At 43.3% G+C, this 20,141-nt stretch overlaps 1 protein-coding gene and 1 long non-coding RNA gene across 4 annotated transcripts in view; one reads left to right on the top strand and one right to left on the bottom strand.

Annotated features, from left to right (window-relative positions):
• MARCHF10 (membrane associated ring-CH-type finger 10) overlaps nt 1-20,141 on the top strand; it is a 101,181-nt gene that overhangs the window by 36,869 nt on the left and 44,171 nt on the right. For both annotated transcript variants that reach the window (XM_043536884.1, XM_043536882.1), the window contains exon 5: nt 8,504-8,653. In XM_043536884.1, coding sequence (XP_043392819.1) covers nt 8,504-8,653 — 150 coding nt within the window. The remainder of the gene's footprint in view (nt 1-8,503; nt 8,654-20,141) is intronic.
• LOC122463921 overlaps nt 8,287-20,141 on the bottom strand; it is a 31,961-nt gene continuing 20,106 nt past the window's right edge. For both annotated transcript variants that reach the window (XR_006287680.1, XR_006287681.1), the window contains exon 4: nt 8,287-8,459. This is a non-coding gene — a long non-coding RNA (uncharacterized LOC122463921). The remainder of the gene's footprint in view (nt 8,460-20,141) is intronic.

Genomic DNA, 20,141 nt, shown 5'->3' with positions numbered 1-20,141 from the left:
ACCATTCTGATAAGGTACAATGACCTTAAAATGAGTACAAATGAAATTTACACCTGCTTTAAGGCCACTTTCCAACACCAGAGTAGAGTAAAGTGACTTAAGTGTAAATGAGAATTAGGCCCATGAGACAATAAACAATTTCACTGAATTAACTAAAATAATTTTAAAATGGTTTAGTTCCCTTTTAGAACAACAGGGATTCATTTTGGAATAGCAATAAAAAGCACTTCAGGGTATGTCTGTAAGTTCTGCAGTCTCGCTTATTTGGCCTTTGAACTCATGTTCACACTGAACAAGTCTTATAATCACCTGAGTTCTTTGGGGCCCTGGTAGAGTTTTTGATTGACTTCAATAGGACTCTAGTGGGAGCAGAATCAAACTAATATCTGGAACCCAGGGGTGAGAGTGTTAAAATAGCAACTGAAAATGTGGGATGTGTGTTTAAAACCTAAAAAAGATTATCAGAATTAAGGGCAGCTTTCCTATCATAAATAAAGTTAATTTAAAATCAAAACAACAAAAAAAGCTTCATAATTCTAAATAGCTGCTGTTAATCCCAAAAAGTGTATGAATAAATTCTCAGAAAATGGTATACGTTTAGCCAGGATTAACTAATCAACCTGTTGCTTTAAAGAAGTCAGTTAGTATGCATGCCACCCAGTTACCTTTTAAAATGGTATTCCATTTGTGAAAAATGCTTTAAATATTTATGCTGTAAAAGTTATCCGCTAAATATAATAGAAAATACCTTTCCTTTGATACAGGGAGATTGTGGAAACATAGCTACATCTCCAGAGGCCAACAAAACAAAATAGGCTCCCAAAGACCCAATCAGAGACAACAGTTGTGTGGGAATGATTTCTTACTATCCATGCATGTCCATGTCATTATATAGAGAGTCTGCAAAGACAGAAGGCTATTTCAGTATGTTTATAAAAGGATTAATTACATCAGGACTATCCATGTGGCCAAAGTTAAAGATCCTTCAGTGTTTACATTATAAATCACTCCCAGATATTTGAGATAAATATATCAGATGCTCTGGGCTGAGATGGTATATAAATTTGTTTTGTTTTGTTTTTAAACTAAATTTGGGGTGGGAGAGGGGAAGAATCAAGTTGATCATTTTAAACCTAGTTTAAAATTAAAATTTAGCTCTTTTATTGCATTTTGGCATCCCACTAATTAAAAATAATTTATCAAAATGAAAATTTTGCCGGTAATGAGGGCCTAGATATGCTCTCATTTGCCCTGGTGTGAATCTGTATTAGTTCTGCTGCCATCAGAGTAATTTCAGATTTATGGTGGAATTTAGAGCAGAATTTGGGCCTTGGGCATTTTGCGGGAAAAGTGTAATCAGAACAAATGAAGGCCCTAATCTTGCAACTAACTCTGTCTATGTCTAACTAACTAACTCGAAACCTATGTCCATGCAGGGCTTCGCTGAAAGCAACAGGGCAGCACAGGATTCTGCCATGCAGAATCAGTTGCAGGATTAGACATATCTTTTCATTTCAAAATGTGGATTCCTGAGCATATAAGAAGGGAAAATAGAATGTTTACCATATTATACGAGTACCTCTTCCCCGAATCTTTTTTAATGTATTTATCCTCACAGCACTCCTGTGAGGTATGAATTATTCCCATTTTACTGATGGGAGACTGAAGCATAGAGAGACAGAGTGGTTTGCCTGTGGTCATAAAGGAAGTCTGTGGTAGAGCAGAAAATTGAACCCAGCTCTCCTGAGTCACAGGCTAGCGCCCTAATTACTGGATCATCCTTACTCTCCCGAACTTGTAACTGATACAGTTCCATGTCCTTTGTGAACACGGGCAATGTGCTGTGTCTGGGAGCAATTATAGAGCACCAGCTCTTTATCTTCTTTGATGCTGTGAATAGAACTTTGGAAATAGCACTTTCACTAACTCCAAGAGCTAGCAATTTTCAGTGACATACTAAATGCTTTGGTTTGAAGTGGAGAACTGATGAGGTTGTCAGATACTCTTGACGAACACCCTATGTTCTCAGTCAGAACTATTAAGACTAAAGAGGTCTGTGACCCAAAAAGGTCTCTGTGGACCAGATTCCCATTTACACTAATGTCTCACTGTTACATTTGGCAATGTAAAGGGACATTGAAATAGATGAAACTATAATTTACTTCCACTTTAAGACCCATTTACACTGACCAAGTAGCATAAAGGAGCCTTAGTGTATATGAGAATCCAGTCCTGTGTGTAGATTTGGATGCTTTCTGGAGATGGTTCACTGAAGTTAAAGATGAGATACTCATTTATATCAGGGCCTTATTCTAATACATATCAATCAGACTAAAAAGGTGTAAGAAAAACTAAGTACCTGGGAAAATGGTGCAAGGACAGGGTAGGCCCATTACTCAATGGCGGGTGGGGGTGGAGGGGAAGACAATAACAGAAAACAGGGAAATGGCAGAGGTACTTAACTTTTGTTTTGGTTTTCACCAAGAAGGTTGGTGGTGATTGGCATTCACTATGTCAGACATCCAATGAAAGTGAGGTAGGATCAGAGGCAAAAATAGGTAAAGAACAAGTTAAAGGTCTTCAAGTCACCAGGGCCTGATGAAATGCACCCTAGAATACTCAAGGAGCTGACTGAGGAGATATGAGCCATTAGTGATTATCTTTGAAAAGTCATGGAAGACGGGAGAGATTCCAGAAGACTGGAAAAAGGAAAATATAGTGCCAATCTATAAAAAGGGAAATAAGGACAACCATGGGAATTAGAGATCAGTCAGCTTAAATTCTGTACCTGGAAAGATAATGGAGCAAATAATTAAGCAATCAATTTGCAAACATCAAGAACAGTGGTTTTCAAACTGTGGGACACGACCCAGTACTGGGTCACAGAATGTAAGGCACTGGGTCACAGTGGCTCTGGTCAGCACCGCCGACTGGGCTGTTAAAAGTCCTGTCGGCGGTGCTGCCCAGCTAAGGCAGGCTAGTCCGTACCTGTTCCAACACCGTGCTGTGCCCTGGAAGCGGCCAGCAGCAGGTCCGGCTCCTGGGTGGGGGGCCATACGGCTGTGCACGCTGCCCCCACCCTGAGCACCAGCTCCACACTCCCATTGACCAGGAATCAGACAATGTGAGCTGGGGGTGGGGGGTGTGCCTGCGGGTGAGAGCTGCACAGAGCCGCTTGTGCGCCTCCACCTAGGAGCCAGATCTGCTGCTGGCCACTTCCAGGGCGCAGCGTGGTCCATGGTGCCAGAACAGGCAGGAAGCCTGCCTTAGCACCCCCACTGCGCCGCTGACTGGGAGCTGCCGAAGGAAAGTGTGCACCCCAATCCCCTGCCCCAGCCCTGAGCCCCCACCAAAACCCGGAACCCCTTCCTGCACTCCAAACCCTTCATCCCACGCCCCACCCCAGAGCCTGCACCCCCAGCCCAGACCCCCTCATGTACCCCAACCTCCTGCCCCAGCCCAGAGCCCCCCCAAATCTGGAGCCCCTTCCTGCACCCCAAACCCCTCATCCCCACCCCAGAGCCTCCTCTCACATCCTGAACCCCTCATTCCCAGCCCCACCCTGCAGCCCTCACCCACGCATCCCAAACCTCTGCCCCAGCCCTGAGTCACTCCCATACCCCAAACCCCTCATTCACAGCTCCATTAGGTTGTGGGTATCAACAATTTTCTTCAACTGGGGTTTCCAGAAAAAAAAAAGTTTGAAAACCACTGATCTAGAAGATAATAAAATTGATAAGTAACAGTCAGCATGGATTTGTCAGAAACAAATCGTGTCATACTGACCAGATGGCTTGCTACTCTGTCAAAGAAAGCTTTGTGGATAGGGGGGAAGCGGTAGATGTGGTATATATTGACTTTAGTAAGCTTTTGATACTGTCTCACGTGACCTTCTCATAAACAAACTAGGGAAATGCAACCTAGATGGAGCTACTAGTGGTTCACAGTCATGCTGGAAGGGTATAACCAGTGGGGTCCACACAGGGATCAGTTCTGGGTCTGGTTCTGTTCTTCAATATCTTCATCAATGGTTTAGAGAACAGTAGAGAGAGTACACTTATAAAGTTTGCGGATGATACCAAGCTGTGAGGGGTTGCAAGTGCTTTGGAGGATAGAATTAAAATTCAAAATGATCTGGACAAACTAGAGAAATGGTCTGAAGTAAATAGGATGAAGTTTAATAAGGACAAATGCAAAGTACTCCATTTAGGAAGGAACAATCGGTTGCACACATACAAAATGGGAAATGACTGCCTAGGAAGGAGAACTGCGGAAACGGGTCTGGGGGGGGGTCACAGTGGACCATAAACTAAATGAGTCAACAGTGTAACAGTGTTGCAAAAAAAGCAAACATCCTTCTGGGATGTATTAGCAGGAGTGAAGTAATTCTTCCACTCTACTCTGCGTTGATTAGGCCTCAACTGGAGTATTGTGTCCAGTTCTGGGCGGCACTTTCAGGAAAGAGGTGAACAAATTGGAGAAAGTCCAGAGAAGAGCAACAAAAATGATTAAAGGTCTAGAAAACAAGACCTATGAGGGAAGATTGAAAATTAAAAAAAAAGGGATTTGTTTAGTCTGGAAAGAGAAGCCTGAGAGGAGACAGGATAACAGTTTTCAAGTACATAAGAGGTTGTTACAAGGAGGGAGAGAGAAAAATTGTTCTTAACCTGAGAGGATGGGACAAGAAGCAATGGGCTTAAATTGCAGCAAGGGAGGTTTAGGTTGGACATTAGAAAAAACTTCCTAACTGTCAGGGTGGTTAAGCACAGGAATAAATTGCCTAAGGAGGTTGTGGAATCTCCATCATTGGAGATTTTTAAGAGCAGGTTAGACAAACACCTGTCAGGAATGGTCTGGATAATACTTAGTCCTGCCATGAGTGCAGGGGACTGGACAAGATGACCTCTCGAGGTCCCTTCCAGTCCTATGATTCTATGTACTGTCGGTCTTCCTATCTGTCCTGCTTTTTTTCTTTGCCATGGTTTGAAGAGGTGTAGGATGAGAGGATTCTAGGAACCGGCTAGCAAAGCAAGTTCCTGACCACTCTTTTGTATTGGTACAAGGCATTCACAATGTTTGCATTTTACTGTGTGGCCTGTGCCGTGGTTTGTGGGGTACATCATATCCTAGCCACACCATGGCAATATTCTTGGTGTTGTTTTATGTCACTCTATTCTTGTCCTGGTACAAGACCGTCAGAGGTGCACCTAAGTTTGTGGCTTCCTCTGCCTGTGTAATGAGTCAAGTGGGGCTATGCACCAAAGATTCCCACATTCACATGGCACTAATATTGGAGTTCGTTGTATGATGTCTGTGTATTATTTACCAGTTTCTCATGGACAACTATTTCCCCCCAGGTCTGGTTGTGGTTATAGGTCATGTTTTAAATCACTTTTAAATGCTTGTTAGGTCAAGCTATAATTTGAGTTTGGCTCCTAACCCAGCTCCTGTTCACACACTTTGGGTATGTGTGCATAGCAGCTGGGAGATGCGATTTCCAGAGCTGGTAGTCATACATGTGCTAGCTGTGCTCAAACAAACATGTTATGCAGGGGTATATGCTCAGGTGTCTAGCCTGAGCCACCACAGGTGCTGCTGCGGCCGAACTGTTGTTTCACTGTCTTCACTCTCACCTGGCCTTGGGTAGCTCACGTGTTGTAACCAGAGTTTACTAACTCAAGCTAGCTGTTGCAGTAAAGATGAGTGGGTTTATAATGGGCTCATTTTACAGTGAATTTTTGTTACAGATGTATAGTCTACCCCCATCCTGTATGGTATTATGAGCACCTGGAATGTCCTTCCCCTTTTCCTCTGTGCTACTGACAGCATGGTGCTGGGGAGGATACAGCAAAAGCAGTATGCAGTGATTTCAACCTGCCTGTTTGCTTTTTTGCTCTCAATGAAATTCATCAGATTTCTTAATTCCTTATCTGCTATGTTTCATAACACAGTAACTTGCAAAACCAGAATGCAAGAGGCTCTTTCAGTATTATTTTAACATAAACTTTTTTGTATGAATGTGAACATACAGAGGATTCTATTGCAGAGTGCCCAGGAGCATTGTCACAAGCAGCAGGCCTTCCCCAAAGTTGGAAATCAATTCAGCTTCACATCGGAACTGGGGCAAATTAAAAAGCTCAATAAATGTTTACATTACTCTCTCACTTATTAGACATTAAAGTTCCTAACACTGAAAATCCCACCTCTTGTGTTCTAAAATAAAAAGATATTTGTGGTACATAATTAAGCCTTAATTAAGAGTTCCTCTGCATATATGAAACCATAAACATCTCCAGCATACTCAGCAAGGTGAACAGTCTGAGCCCTTTAATTTTAGTTATACACAGAGGCAATATCAGTCATGTCTATTATGCTACCAATCTGTTTTTCCAAATTGAAAATAAATAGATGATGTCTATTAATTATCTTTTGGACCTAATCTTCGCACTTTCTGGCACTGCAGTTACTGGGAAAAGTAGCATTTAGTAAGAGGGGCAGAAGGTTTCTATATATTTGTTTATTGTCTGAAGCAAAAATCTTCATTCCTTCGTCTTGAACTGTCCTTTTATATTAGTGGCTCAATATCACCTCTTGATCCCAGCCCAAAGTAAATCAGCTCTCCCTTCTTGGTGCCTATCGCAGCCAACAAGGTTCTTGACACTCACTGAAACATTTAATTCCTCTTCTTTCCAAGGCCAAGTGAAAAGCAGAGCCCTATCCTACTCACAGCTGGAAACAAGTTGCTTAGTGAACTACCAGTGCCAGAACTCCTAGGAATGCCTTATTAATTGAAAATACAGATTTTTTTTTTGTTTACTTTGGAGACATGTCCTCCCCTCCTGCACAGAAGCACACAGAAGGGGAACACTTGCATGAAGAGAGCTACAGCCCCTGTGTCCATGAAGATGTAACCTATCATTCTGTTACCTACATGGGGTCTGTATGAAGAGCAGGAATATAGGCTGCCAAATACATAGAGGCCAAAGATCCATAGGATAGGGCCTGACACGTCAGACGTTGGGTATGCATCCTGCTCCCCATCTCTTGATAGGTAGCATCTCTTGGCTCCTCTGGCAGCTGCACTTTAGACTCCTTGAAAAGGGTCACAGAGCATCTGGGAGGAGGTAATGTTAGTCTTGGCATTAATTAATATATGGTTCACATCCACTGGTTTGTGCAGGGAAAATGCTGAATGGAACAGCTGTTCCTTACCCCTCTCTTCTGCCTGGCCCCACTACCTTTTTGGCACAGTGCTGAAGTCAGTATCTATCTGGATTGGGATTGTGAATGCTCTCTAAAGTTTGGAGATGTTCAAATGAAGATTTTTTTGTTTCAGGTCCATCTCTATATATGACACTTTCAGACCAGAGATGCTTATCTTTGGCCTTTATCTTTCAGATGAGGGTAAATCCAACTTTACAAAATGTATAAAAAATTAAAAATAGCAACAGCTCAATCTGTTTAGGATCTAGCTAATTTTAAACTGGAAGTCTCTTTATCAAATTTCCTAATGCTTTTCTGGCAAATCCTGTTAACAATCTCCCTGGGCAGAAAGCTCATTTAGGGCCAGATTTTCAGAGAGATCAGTACCCACAATCAGCTGGATTTTCAGAAGAGTTGAGTTCATGTTTCCAACTGTAAGTGGATAGATTTTTGAAAGAGCTCAGCACATTAGGTGTGCATTGGGCAATGAGCTCTTTTGAGAATATGGTCCTTGTTTAGGTGCATAAATGGCAGCTGAGCTTTGAAAATCTGGACCCCATTGCGCATGTTGAGCAGTTGAAGGACTGACTGAGATTTTGAAAATCTGAACCTTAATTTCTATGCCAGGTGAATCCTTAGTTTGTCTTTGGAAAAAGCAGTTACCCTATGGATATGGAGGTTGACCACCAAACTGGACAGTTGGTCAGTATGTAATGGAGTGGGACCAGCCACCAAACCTCCTAACAGATAGAACTTCAGCTGTGATTCATTACTGGAGAAGACAGGTCTTTGCTTCAGCTTTCGAAGATTTATGGAAATTCCCACTGCTTTGAACATATTCATTTAATTACAGCTGTTCAGAAAAGCTATTTTCCTTGAAAAAAAGTTTGAAATTTAAAAATAGAGTTGTTTGAAAAAATTCTAATGTTTCTTTATGGCTCTCTTAATGAAAAGAGATTGGTATTTCGATTTTGTGAAGCTAAATGTGAGTTTGGATAACCCCCCAAATCTCTGTTCACTGAATAGGACTCTGTATATCAAAAGCTATTATACACATTTTGCAGGAATAAATTGTCTGGCATTTTTTCTTTGAAATACAAATTTTTCTTTCTATTTTCAATTGAGTATAAATGACAAAAGATTTGCCAAAAAGAGAAATCAGTGCCGATGCAGTTTCTTGCTCTGCAGAGGCAGACCTTGTAGGGACTTATCTTCTAGGTCTTTTATGAAGAAATATTTTAATGGAAGCTCTTTCCCTGAAAATATAATAAAATTACTGAAAAGGTTTTATACTTAACAGCTGCCCAGAAGCAATCATTATTAAGGAGGAAGAGAATGAGCCAGGGAGGATTGTTGGGAAGCCCAGACACACAGAATATGAGAAAATTGGAAGAAAGAGACAGACAGGCCTCATTGCTGCAGGCAAAGGCACAAGTTACCAGCGCATCTGGTGAGAAAAATCTCCTTTACAACTCTTTTGGTCTGTAGAAATGTAGAACAGTCTGTTTCTAGGCTGCTGAACTCTTACAGATCCATTTATCATTTATACCATGGTGTCCCAACTCCAGTACCCTAGAGAGGCCTTAAACTGTCATTTACATTCACTTTAAGGTCCATTTAAACTACCAGTATAAAAGAGGCCTTAGTGTAAATGAGAACAAAGCCTTAATTAACTGATATTCTCATTTGAGATACAGATTATATCTATATAGATATAACCATAGAGGAGACATAAAAGGAATTCACTAAATAAAGAAGTAGTCTTAATAAATGTATAGCTTTAGAAAAATGTATCTATCCTCTAAATTCCATTCAGCCTATTATCTAAATAAATGGCTGATCCACTTGATTGAAGAAGCTATTAAAAATTCTTAAAATAACAAATATACTGACTAAAATAAGCATCACATATTACTGCATTTTATTTTTCAATCTTTGATAACTTTTGTATAAGATAAATACCTCTGAAATTCTAATCTAACACATGGCTATACACAACTTCATGCCTTGGAACTGGCCAAATAGGTTGCCATTAACTGGATATTCTGTTGCAGTAAAGCCACAGACAGGGTCACACAATCATAGGATTAAAAAGGGACCTACACTAAGGCAGGAGCAAGTGTACCTAGACTGTTCCCAACAGGTGTTCGATCAACATGTTCTAGAAAACCTCCAGTGATTGGAAGCCTGTTTCAGAGTTTAAACTACACTTATGATTAGAAAGCTTTTCCTAATATCTAACCTAATCCCTTGGTATAGTTTAAGCCCATTATTCTTCATGTCCACTGAAGGTAGGATAAGAAGTGATTGATCACTGTCCTCTTTATAATAGCCCTTTACGTATTTGAAGACTGTTATCAGGTCCCCCCTCAGTCTTCTTTTCTCAGGACTAAATGTGTCCAATTTTTATAACCTTTCCTTGAATGCAGGTTTTCTAAATTAAATCTTTTGTTGCTTTCCTCTGAACTCTCTCCAATTTGCCCACATCTTTCCTAAAGTATGGCATGCAGAATTGGACACAATATTTCAGCTGAGACCTCACGAATGCCGAATAGAGTGATACAATTACAACCTGTATCTTACATACAACACTCCGGTTAATACACCCCAGAATAATATTCACCTTTTTTGCATATGCACCACATTGTTGACACATTTAATTTGTGCTCCACTATAACCCCCCAATACTCCAATTTGTCAAAGTCGTTTTGAATTTTAATCCTGTCCTCCAAAGTGCTAGCAACCCCTCCAAACTTGAGATTATCTGCAAATTTTATAAGCATACCCTCCCTTATCTATGACTAGTATGAGACCTGTAGGACCTCACTAGACACATCCCCCAAGTTTGACAGCAAAACATTGATAACTAGTCTGACTACTTTCTTTCAAACAGTTGTGCACCCCACCTTATAGTATTTCCATTTAGACCATATTTCCCTTCATTGCTTATGAGAAGGTCCTGTGGGACTGTGTCAAAAGCCTTACTAAAAATTAAGATATATCACAGCTTCCTTGCGCCTCCCCTCCTCCCTCCATGCACTAGGCCAATAACTCTGTCAGAGGAGGAAATTAGGTTAGTTTGGCATCATTAGTTATTAACAAATCCATGCTGGCTATTACGTATAATCCTATTATCCTGAAGGTGCTTACAACCTGATTATTTAATAATTTGTTCCAGTATCTTTCCAGGTATCAAAGTTAGGCTGAGTGGTCTATAAATTTCCCAGGTCCTCTTTGTTCCCCTTTTTAAAGATAGGTACTTTGTTTGCCCTTCTCCAGCCTTTGGGGAACTCACCCATCCTCCAGGAGTACTCAAAGATAATTGCGAATGGTTCCGAGATTGCTCCAGCTAGTTCCTTAAGTACCCTAGGATGAGTTTCATCAGGCCCTACCACCTTGAGTACATCTAAATATTCTTTAATCTGTTCTTTTCCTGTTTTGGCTTGCATACAACCCCCTTGTTGTTAACATTAATTCTGTAAAGTATTTGGTCACCATTAACCTTTTAGCGAAGACTGAAGAAAATAGGTCTTATGCACCTCAGCTTTTGTGTTGTCATCAGTTATTAGCTCTTTTTCCATTAAGTAGAGGACCTACACTTTCCTTTGCCTTTCTCTTGCTCCTTGTGTATTTAAAGAGTCTCTTATATCCCTTGCTAGGTGTAACTCATTTTGTGCCTTAGCCTTTCTGAATTTGTTCCTACATGCATATACTATTCTTTTATACTCCTCCTTGGCAATTAGTCCATGTGCTCACTTTTTGCAGGATTCCTTTTTGATTTTCAGGTCATCAAAGACCTCCTGATGGAGTGATATTGGCCTCTTCCTAGTCTTTCTATCTTTCCTTCGCATCAGGATAGTTTGCTGTTGTGCCTTCAATCTTGTCTCTAAGAAACTGCCATCTTTCCTGAACTTCTTTTTCCCTTATTTTTTCTTTCCATAAGTCCTTACCCACCAGTTCTTTGAGTTTGTTCATGTCTGCTTGTTTGAGGTCTGTTGGTCTGCTGCTTAATTCCTTCCTTTTCTTAGAATTATGAAATCTATCACTTCGTGATCTTTTTCAACCAAAATTGCATTCAACCTTCAGATTCACAACCAAATCCTTTCTGTTGGTCAGAATCAAGTTTAAAATGGCTGTCCCCCTGGTTACTTCTGCTACCTTTTGAAAAAAAGAGGTTGTCACTAATACATTCAAAGAACTTAAGGGATTTTTTTTTTGGCCATATTACTTTTCCAACAGATGGCTAGGTAGTTAAAGTTCCTCATTACTACCCCATCTTATGTTTGGATATTTCTGTTATTTGTTCTAGAAATGCCTCCTCCACCTCCTCTTAGAATCATAGAATCATAGAATATCAGGGTTGGAAGGGACCTCAGGAGGTCATCTAGTCCAACCCCCTGCTCAAAGCAGGACCAATCCCTGACTAAATCATCCCAGCCAGGGCTTTCTTCTTATTTGGTGATCTATAACAGATCCCTACCATGACATTGTCCCTGTTCCCCCTGCTCCTTTTATCTTCCCCTAAAGACTTCCAGCTAATCTGCCTCTTACTTCCTTCTGGACCTCAGAACAAATATTTGTATTCTTGATATATAATGCATCACCGCTTCTTGTTGTCCCTGCCTGTCCTTCCTGAACAAGCTATGCCCCTCTATACCAATACTCCAGTAATGAGATTTATCCCACCAAGTCTCTGTGATGCCAATTAAGTCATAATTTAGTTTATGTAGTATTACTTCCAGTGCCTCCTGTTCATTCCCCATACTACTTGCTTTTGTCTATAAATATCTAAGATGTTGAGCAGATTCCCCCACTGTTATCCCTCTTGCTGTGCCAATGACTATTGTAATTTTCCATTCCTCCCCACCCCCAACATTTAACCCTCTGTTAAGGTCACCAATTTTTAAACCTACTTATGGGCTTTTGTCAGCTGCCCCCTTTGAACTGAATTTAAAGTCCTGCTCACTACTAGAGGTCTGTTTGGGCCTAGTTTTTAAACCCGACCCAGTCCCAAACTCAACTGACCCGAGCCTGAGAAAGCGGAGTCATTTTCCAGCCCATCCCATCCCTCCTCTCTCCTGAGTCAGCACCAATGTTTCCTCCTGCCTATGGAATCAGCTTGGCTCAGCAGCAGCTACATGCCCTATTGCTAGCCACTATCCCCTGCTGTGCTATGTATGCTGCAGCGCGAGAGGCACTGTGACGTCTCAGTACATGCATTCCACAGCACACATAGTGAGGCAAAGGGGCAGCAGCTGGCAAGAGCGGGTCAAAGCCACTGCTGCACCAACCCCATGGGCAGGAGGAGGAGAGCTGACCTGATCCAAGCGTCGGTTGCTCTTCCAGCTGACCCAGACCTGACACTTGTAGTTGGATCCTATCAGGTTCAGGCCAGGTTGCAGTATGCACTATGTTGGTGAGTTGTGTGTGAAGATGCTGTTCTCCTTCTTAGTCACAGGGGCCCCATAACTTCCCTGAAGTCCTCCTTCCTGGAACATCCCACAGTTGAGGAAGACAAAAGCCCTCCTGTCAACATCATCTGTGGAGCCACGAGTTCATCTTGCTGTCCTTACGAGAAATGTCCCACTCGAGCAGCATATATTCTGTACTATATATTACACATTTTAACAACTTAAATAGTTACTATATGTAATAAACAAAGAATATCTGTTCAGTAAAAAGTCAGAGAATTGACTTAACATTCAAACATATAAATATCCTAGGTTTATTATCTGGTGATCTGTAGAAAAGTCATATTCCAAAGAGACTAAAAAATAAAGTATCATTAGTGCTTATCAAAGTGCTTAAAAATTTTAAGGTGATTAATCCTCACAACTCCCTATCCCTAGGAAATTGGGTAAATACAAGGCAGATATGTTAAATGTCCACATTTTCAGAAGTGCACTAATTTTGTATGCCTCAGGTTTTTTTTTTTTTTTTTACTTTTTTAAATAGTTGATGTTAATGGCAGCTACTCATGCTTAGCAACTCTGAACATCAGTCCATAAACGTCTGTAGCTGAGCACTCAAAAATGGAGACATCCAAAAAAAAGAAGTTATTTTTTAAAATATTGACCTATGTGACTTGCCCAAAGCCCCAGAAGAAGTCACTCTCACAGCTACTCTCTCATTAGAATTTGGGAGGTATTAGCTTTGTCCTGTTTGTAGGCCTAGCCTCTCTCTCTCTGTCCCTCTCCTCTCACTGTTGGGTCAATTTAATCAAACAACTTCATTACCACCACACCTTTCACCAATACCTTTATGATAGGATATCAGAATTTTGGCCATCAGGTGCTTTGTATCACCTCTTCTTCCCATGTTATTCTTCTTAATTGTAGAACATGGTAAGAAGAGGCAGATACAACCTAGACAGCTGCAGCAGCACAGGAGCCAGCAAACAGAGTTGTAAACAGAGGGGTTTGAAAGGGGCGTTTGTATTGTGGTGCTTGTTTGGAGTTTGTTTTTGCTGTGGGTGGTGGTGTTTTGGTGTGGTTTGTTTCTCCCAGATTAACAGGATTTAGGTGGGAAGACTATGACAGATACAGAGGCAGCAGTGGTAGTGATCTAAGTAGTGGAAGACGCAATCAAGATGATTGGATGTGGAAGCTGTGGTATGTACATGTTCTGGAGGGGTTACCTGGAAAGAGTTTTGTCTGCATGAAATGCCATCTGATAGAGCTGATGGAAGAAAAGATCCAAGGATTGGAGATGCAGGTGGAAAGTCTGGTTGAGTTTAGAAGGGGGTTCGAGCGGATTATGGAGCAAAGACATGAGGCGGCTGAAGGGAAAAGCTCAGACTTGCAGGTGGAAGCAGGACTGAAGAACTCTGAGGAGAGACTGCTGGGTGAAGAAAATGGACAGTGGAAGCATGTGACTAAGAGAACCAGGCAGAGGAAAAGATGGGTTAGGGAAGGAGAAATAGAGCTAAAGAACAGGTTTGTAGAGTTGGAAAATGAAGAAGGGGCTCAGCAGGTGGTCACTGAAGGTGGAAGGGCAAGGAAGAAGAGAAGAGTGGCTAATCATATGGGAAAAGGGGAAGAGTCAATGGAGACTACACCAAATATGAGCCCCAGGAGGATACAGCATGGGTTGAAGAGGATTACAAGGGAGAATAGGAATGGAAAGAACTTGCAGGCAGAGGGAGCAGGGGATAGACCGGAGAATTGCACCGTCACCAGGAAAAGGCAGGTCTACGTGATCAGGGACTCCTTACTGAGAAGAATGGACAGGCCTATAACCAGAGCTGATCCAGAGAATAGAAGGGTGTGCTGTCTACCAAGTGCTAAGATACGGGATGTGGACCTGAGGTTGAAGAGGATCCTAAAGGGAGCGGGAAAGAATCCACTGATCGTCCTTCATGTGGGAACAAATGATACCGGTAGATTCTCGGTGGAACGTATCAAGGGAGACTATGCCAGGCTGGGGAAGACTCTTAAGGAAATCGAGGCTCAGGTGATCTTCAGTGGGATTCTGCCTGTTCCTAGAGAAGGGCAACAAAGGTGTGACAAGATTATGACTATCAATAGGTGGCTCAGGCAGCAGCGGCGGATTAATGATTTCGCCACCCCTAGGCCCAGAAATAATTGCCACCCCCACCCCAGCTCGCCTCCACTCTGCCTCCTCCCCTGAGTGCGCTGCCGGATCCTGCTTCTCCCCGCTCCCTGCCAGTGCTTGTGCGCGAAACAGGTTCACGAAGGAGGGGAGAAGGGGGAGGAACGTGGTGCGCTCAGGAGAGGGGGCAGGGCTGGGGCGAAGTTGGGGCGGGGCCAGGGGCAGAGGGCACAAGCCGGCACCGGGGGAAGCAGCCTCTGGCTGCTATTATAAATTTGCCGCCCCTGCAAATTTGCCGCCCTAGGCCTAGGCGTTAATACTCCACTGTCAGGCAGTCGTGCTATAAGGAGGGCTTTGGGATGTATGGCCACTGGGAGGCATTCATGGACAGAGAACAGTTCTCTCGGGATGGACTTCATCTGAGTAGGGAAGGAAATAGACTTCTAGGATGCAGGCTGGCACAACTGATCGAGAGAGCTTTTGTCAAGGTTCCTTCCCCACTCTGAACTCTAGGGTACAGATTTGGGGACCTGCATGAAAGACCCCCCTAAGCTTATTCTTACCAGCTTAGGTTAAAAGCTGCCACCACCAAAAGCGCTACACAAAGAACAGGGGAAGTTCCCACTTGGAAACGTCTCCCCCGCAAAATATCCCCCAAGCACTACACCCCCCTTTCCTGGGGAAGGCTTGATAAAAATCCTCACCAATTTGCATAGGTGAATACAGACCCAAACCCTTGGATCTTAAGAACAAGGAAAAAGCAATCAGGTTCTTGAAGAATTTTAATTAAAGTAAAAGAATCACCTCTCTTAAAATGAGGATGGTAAATACCTTACAGGGTAATCAGATTCAAAACATAGAGAATCCCTCTAGGCAAAACCTTAAGTTACAAAAAGATACAAAAACAGGAATATACATTCCATTCAGCACAACCTATTTTAATCAGCCATTTAAACAAAACAGAATGTAACGCATATCTAACTAGATTGCTTACTAACTCTTTACAGGAGTTCTGACCTGCATTCCTGCTCTGGTCCCGGCAAAAACATCACACAGACAGAGAGAACACTTTGTTCCCCCACCCCCTCCAGCTTTGAAAGTATCTGGTCTCCTCATTCGTCATTTTGGTCAGGTGCCAGCAAGGTTATCTTAGCTTCTTAACCCTTTACAGGTGAAAGGGTTTCTCTCTGGCCAGGAGGGATTTAAAGGCGTTTACCCTTCCCTTTATATTTATGACAGCTTTAAACTAGGAATTTGGGGGAGATGTCCAGGTAATCTCCACGCCAGATTTTAACATTAAGAGGGAAGAAAACAAAGTAAGAAAGGATACAGCCGTGGGTAGGAGACTGGACATAAGGAGGAAGAGCAGTGTAGATACCAGTCTAATAGGTCATACTGGCTGTAGCATGTCCATGCCTAATCGGGTAAAGAATGTGAGCGAGGCCAAACAGCGAAAATTAAGATGTTTGTACACCAATGCGAGGAGCCTAGGTAACAAAATGGAGGAACTAGAGCTACTGGTGCAGGAAGTGAAACCAGATATTTATAGGGATAACAGAAACATGGTGGAATAGCAGTCATGACTGGACTACAGGTATTGAAGGGTATGTGCTGTTCAGGAAAGACAGAAATAAAAGGTAAAAGGTGGTGGAGTAGCATTGTATATCAATGAGGTAGAATGTAAAGAAATAAGAAGTGATGGAATGGATAAGACAGAGTCCGTCTGGTCAAAAATCACATTGGGGAAGAAAATTACTAGAGCATCCCCTGGGATAGTGCTTGGAGTGCGCTATAGACTGCTGGGATCTAATTTGGATATGGATAGAGCCCTCTTTAATGTCTTTAATGAAGTAAATACTAATGGAAACTTAGATACATAGATATTAAGGTCAGAAGGAACCATTATGATCTAGTCTGACCTCCTGCACAATGCAGGCCACAGAATCTCACCCACCCACTCTGCAATAAACCTCTCACCTATGTCTGAGCTTCCTGAAGTCCTCAAATCATGGTTTAAAGACTTCAAGGTGCAGAGAATCCTCCAGCAAGTGACCTGTGCCCCATGCTACAGAGGAAGGCAAATAACCTGCAGGGCCTCTTCCAATCTGCCCTGGAGGAAAATTTCTTCCCAACCCCAAATATGGCAGTCAGCTGAACCCTGAGCATATGGGCAAGATTCACCAGCCAGATACCCAGGAAAGAATTCTCTGTAGTAACTCAGATCCCACCCCATCTAACATCCCATCACAGGCCATTGGGCCTATTTACCATGAATATTTAAAGATCAATTAATTGCCAAAATCATGATATCCCATCATGCCATCTCCTCCAGTAACTTATCGAGTTTAATCTAAGCTAGTTAGAATAAGTTTAGGGGGTCTTTCATGCGGGTCCCCACATCTGTACCCTAGAGTTCAGAGTGGGGAAGGAACCCTGACATGGTGGTAGGGGTGGGATCATTTTGAACCAAAAGCACAGACCTGAAGAGGTTTGGTTTTTTTTCAAGCTGAGATCAGCTAGAGGGTTTTCTGTCTATTTGCCTGGAGACAGAGGTGTTTGTAAAAAAAACTAAGGGATTTTTCTTTTTTGAGCTGGAGTTTTCTCTACCTAAAGGCAGGGTAGTTAACCTCCTGCAGGGAAATTCACAAGTTTCTCCCCCCCTCCCAACTCTCGGGTATAGCTATAGTTAAGCACAAGAAAGCAGGAAAATGACTACCAGCGAAGCAGCTAATAAACTAGAGCTGGCCAGATTCGAAGCTGAAGGGAAACAAAAAGAGCATGATAGATAGATGGCCTTAAGGCGCTTGGATATGGAGGCAGAAAAAGCCAGGGTGGAGACAGAGGAAGCTGCTCACAAGAGAGCTATGGAGGAGAAAGAAATAAAAAAAAAAAAAAAGAGAGGGAGGAAGCATGCACTGGAGATGGAGAAGGCAAGGGCTCAGCAGAATATACCAACCAACCCTAGCAATCCTTCTCCAAGTACCGCTTCCCATCCCAGAAAGTTCCCCACCCACAAGGCAGGCGATGATACCGAAGCCTTCTTAGAAAACTTCGAAAGGGCCTGCCTTGGGTACAGCATCTCTACAGACCAGTACATGGTAGAGCTGAGGCCGCGGCTGAAATGCCTAAGGAACACATGAACAGTTATGAACTTTTTAAAACCCAGGCTAGAGTCAGAATGGGGCTAACACCCAAGCATTCCTGTCAGCGGTTCAGAGCCCTAAGGTGGAAACCAGATGTGTCATTTACTCGACATGCCTACCACATTGTGAAACATTGGGATGCCTGGATATCAGGAGCAAGTGTTAAATCTCCAGAAGATTTGCCCTTCCTAATGCAATGGAGCAGTTCTTAAAGGGTGTTCCTGAGGAAATAAAAAGGTACATCCTAGATGGGAAGCCCAAAACTGTAATCGAGGCGGGGGAGATTGGAGCCAAATGCGTGGAGGTGGCAGAAGAAAAAAAAAACAAAAACCAACTAGTAGCGGTTGGGGCGAATATCCGAAGGGGCAACCTGAAACAAAACCCTATCACAGGGAGCAACCCAAGGCCCCACCTACATCCCAAGGAAAACCCAGACACCTTATTGTCCCACCACACCATTCTCCAGCAACTCACCTCGCCCCAGTGACCAGTCAACTGGGTGATGTTTTAAATGTAATGAGCTGGGGCATGTGAAGGCCAACTGCCCCAAGAACCCCAACAGATTACAGTTCATTGCATCAGGGTCACACCAAAGGTCCTCAGGCCCAGATGCCTCTCAGATACCCTTAGAGTGAAGGGAAACTGAGTGTGGGTGGGAAGAAGGTTATAGCGTGGAGGGACACTGGAGCGCAGGTGTCAGCCATCCATCAATCCTTAGTGGACCCCAACTTAATCAACCCAGAGTCCCAAGTGATGATTCAACCCTTCAAGTCCAACTCTTTAGATTTGCCTCCAGCCAACTTGCCTGTCCAGTACAAGGGCTGGGCAGGGATGTGGACTTTTGCAGTCTATGATTATCATCCCATTCCCATGCTGCTGGGGGAAGACTTGGCCAACCAGGTAAAGCTGGCCAAGCGGGTGGGAATGCTCACCTGCAGCCAGACTAAGCAAGCTTTCACACCTATCCCTGTTCCTGAGCCTTCCACCAGGGCCCCGTCTGTGTTACCAGAGACCCAGATGGAGGTGGTGAAACCGGATCCCCTGCTAACGATTGCAACGGCCGTAGTGGATCCAGTCCCAGAGACCCAGCCAAAGCCAGTCCCCAAACTGAAACTGGTGAAGCAACCAGCACCAGAACCATTGCCAGCACTGAGTCCAGTGCTTGCAACCCCGTCTACAGCTCCAACACCAGAGGGCACCACCGAGCCTGCACTGGCAACAGCAGCAGATGACCCTACACAAGAGGCTCAGCCAGAGCCTAAAATACCCTATAGTGCACCAGCTGAGAGTGGTTCACCATCAACAGAAACAGCCCCATCACCTGCATCGCTTCAAGAGGGACCAAGCCCAGGTCCACAATCCAGCGAGGAACTGATGTCTCCAGAATCAAGGGAACAGTTCCAGGCCGAACAGGAAGCAGATGAAAGCATCCAGAGAGCTTGGATGGAGGCATGGAGCAACCCACCGCCTCTCAACTCTTCTAATCGATCCTGGTTTGTTGTATAAAGAGGACTTTTATACAAGGAAACTCTTTCTGGTGGGCACCAGGAAAACTGGCATCTTCAGAGACAGTTGGTAGTTCCAACTAAGTACCGGGAAAAGCTCTTGAGCTTAGCCCATGATCATCCTACTGGCCATGCTGGGGTCAACAGGACCAAAGACCGTTTGGGGAGGTCATTCCACTGGAGGGAATGGGCAAGGATGTTTCTGCCTATGTCTGATCTTGTGAGGTATGCCAAAGAGTGGGAAAACCCCAAGACCAGGTCAAAGCCCCTCTCCAGCCACTCCCCTCATTGAGGTTCCATTTTAGCGAGTAGCCGTGGATATTCTGGGTCCTTTTCCGAAAAAGACACCCAGAGGAAAGCAGTACATACTGACTTTCATGGATTTTGCCACCCGATGGCCGAAAGCAGTAGCTAAGCAACACCAGGGCTAAAAGAGTGTGCCAGGCACTAACAGACATTTTTGCCAGGGTAGGTTGGCCCTCCGACATCCTTACAGATGCAGGAGCTAATTTCCTGGCAGGAACTATGGAAAGCCTTTGGAAAGCTCATGGGGTAAATCACATGGTTGCCACCCCTTACCACCATCAAACAAATGGCATGGTGGAGAAGTTTAATGGAACTTTGGGGGCCATGATACATAAATTCGTAAATAAGCACTCCAATGATTGGGACCTAGTGTTGCAGCAGTTGCTCTTTGCCTACAGAGCTGTACCACATCCCAGTTTAGGGTTTTCACCAT

The sequence above is a fragment of the Chelonia mydas genome, chromosome 27 (assembly GCF_015237465.2).
Source record: "Chelonia mydas isolate rCheMyd1 chromosome 27, rCheMyd1.pri.v2, whole genome shotgun sequence".
Lineage (NCBI taxonomy): Eukaryota > Metazoa > Chordata > Testudines > Cheloniidae > Chelonia > Chelonia mydas.
This window is presented reverse-complemented; position numbering and strand designations above follow the sequence as displayed.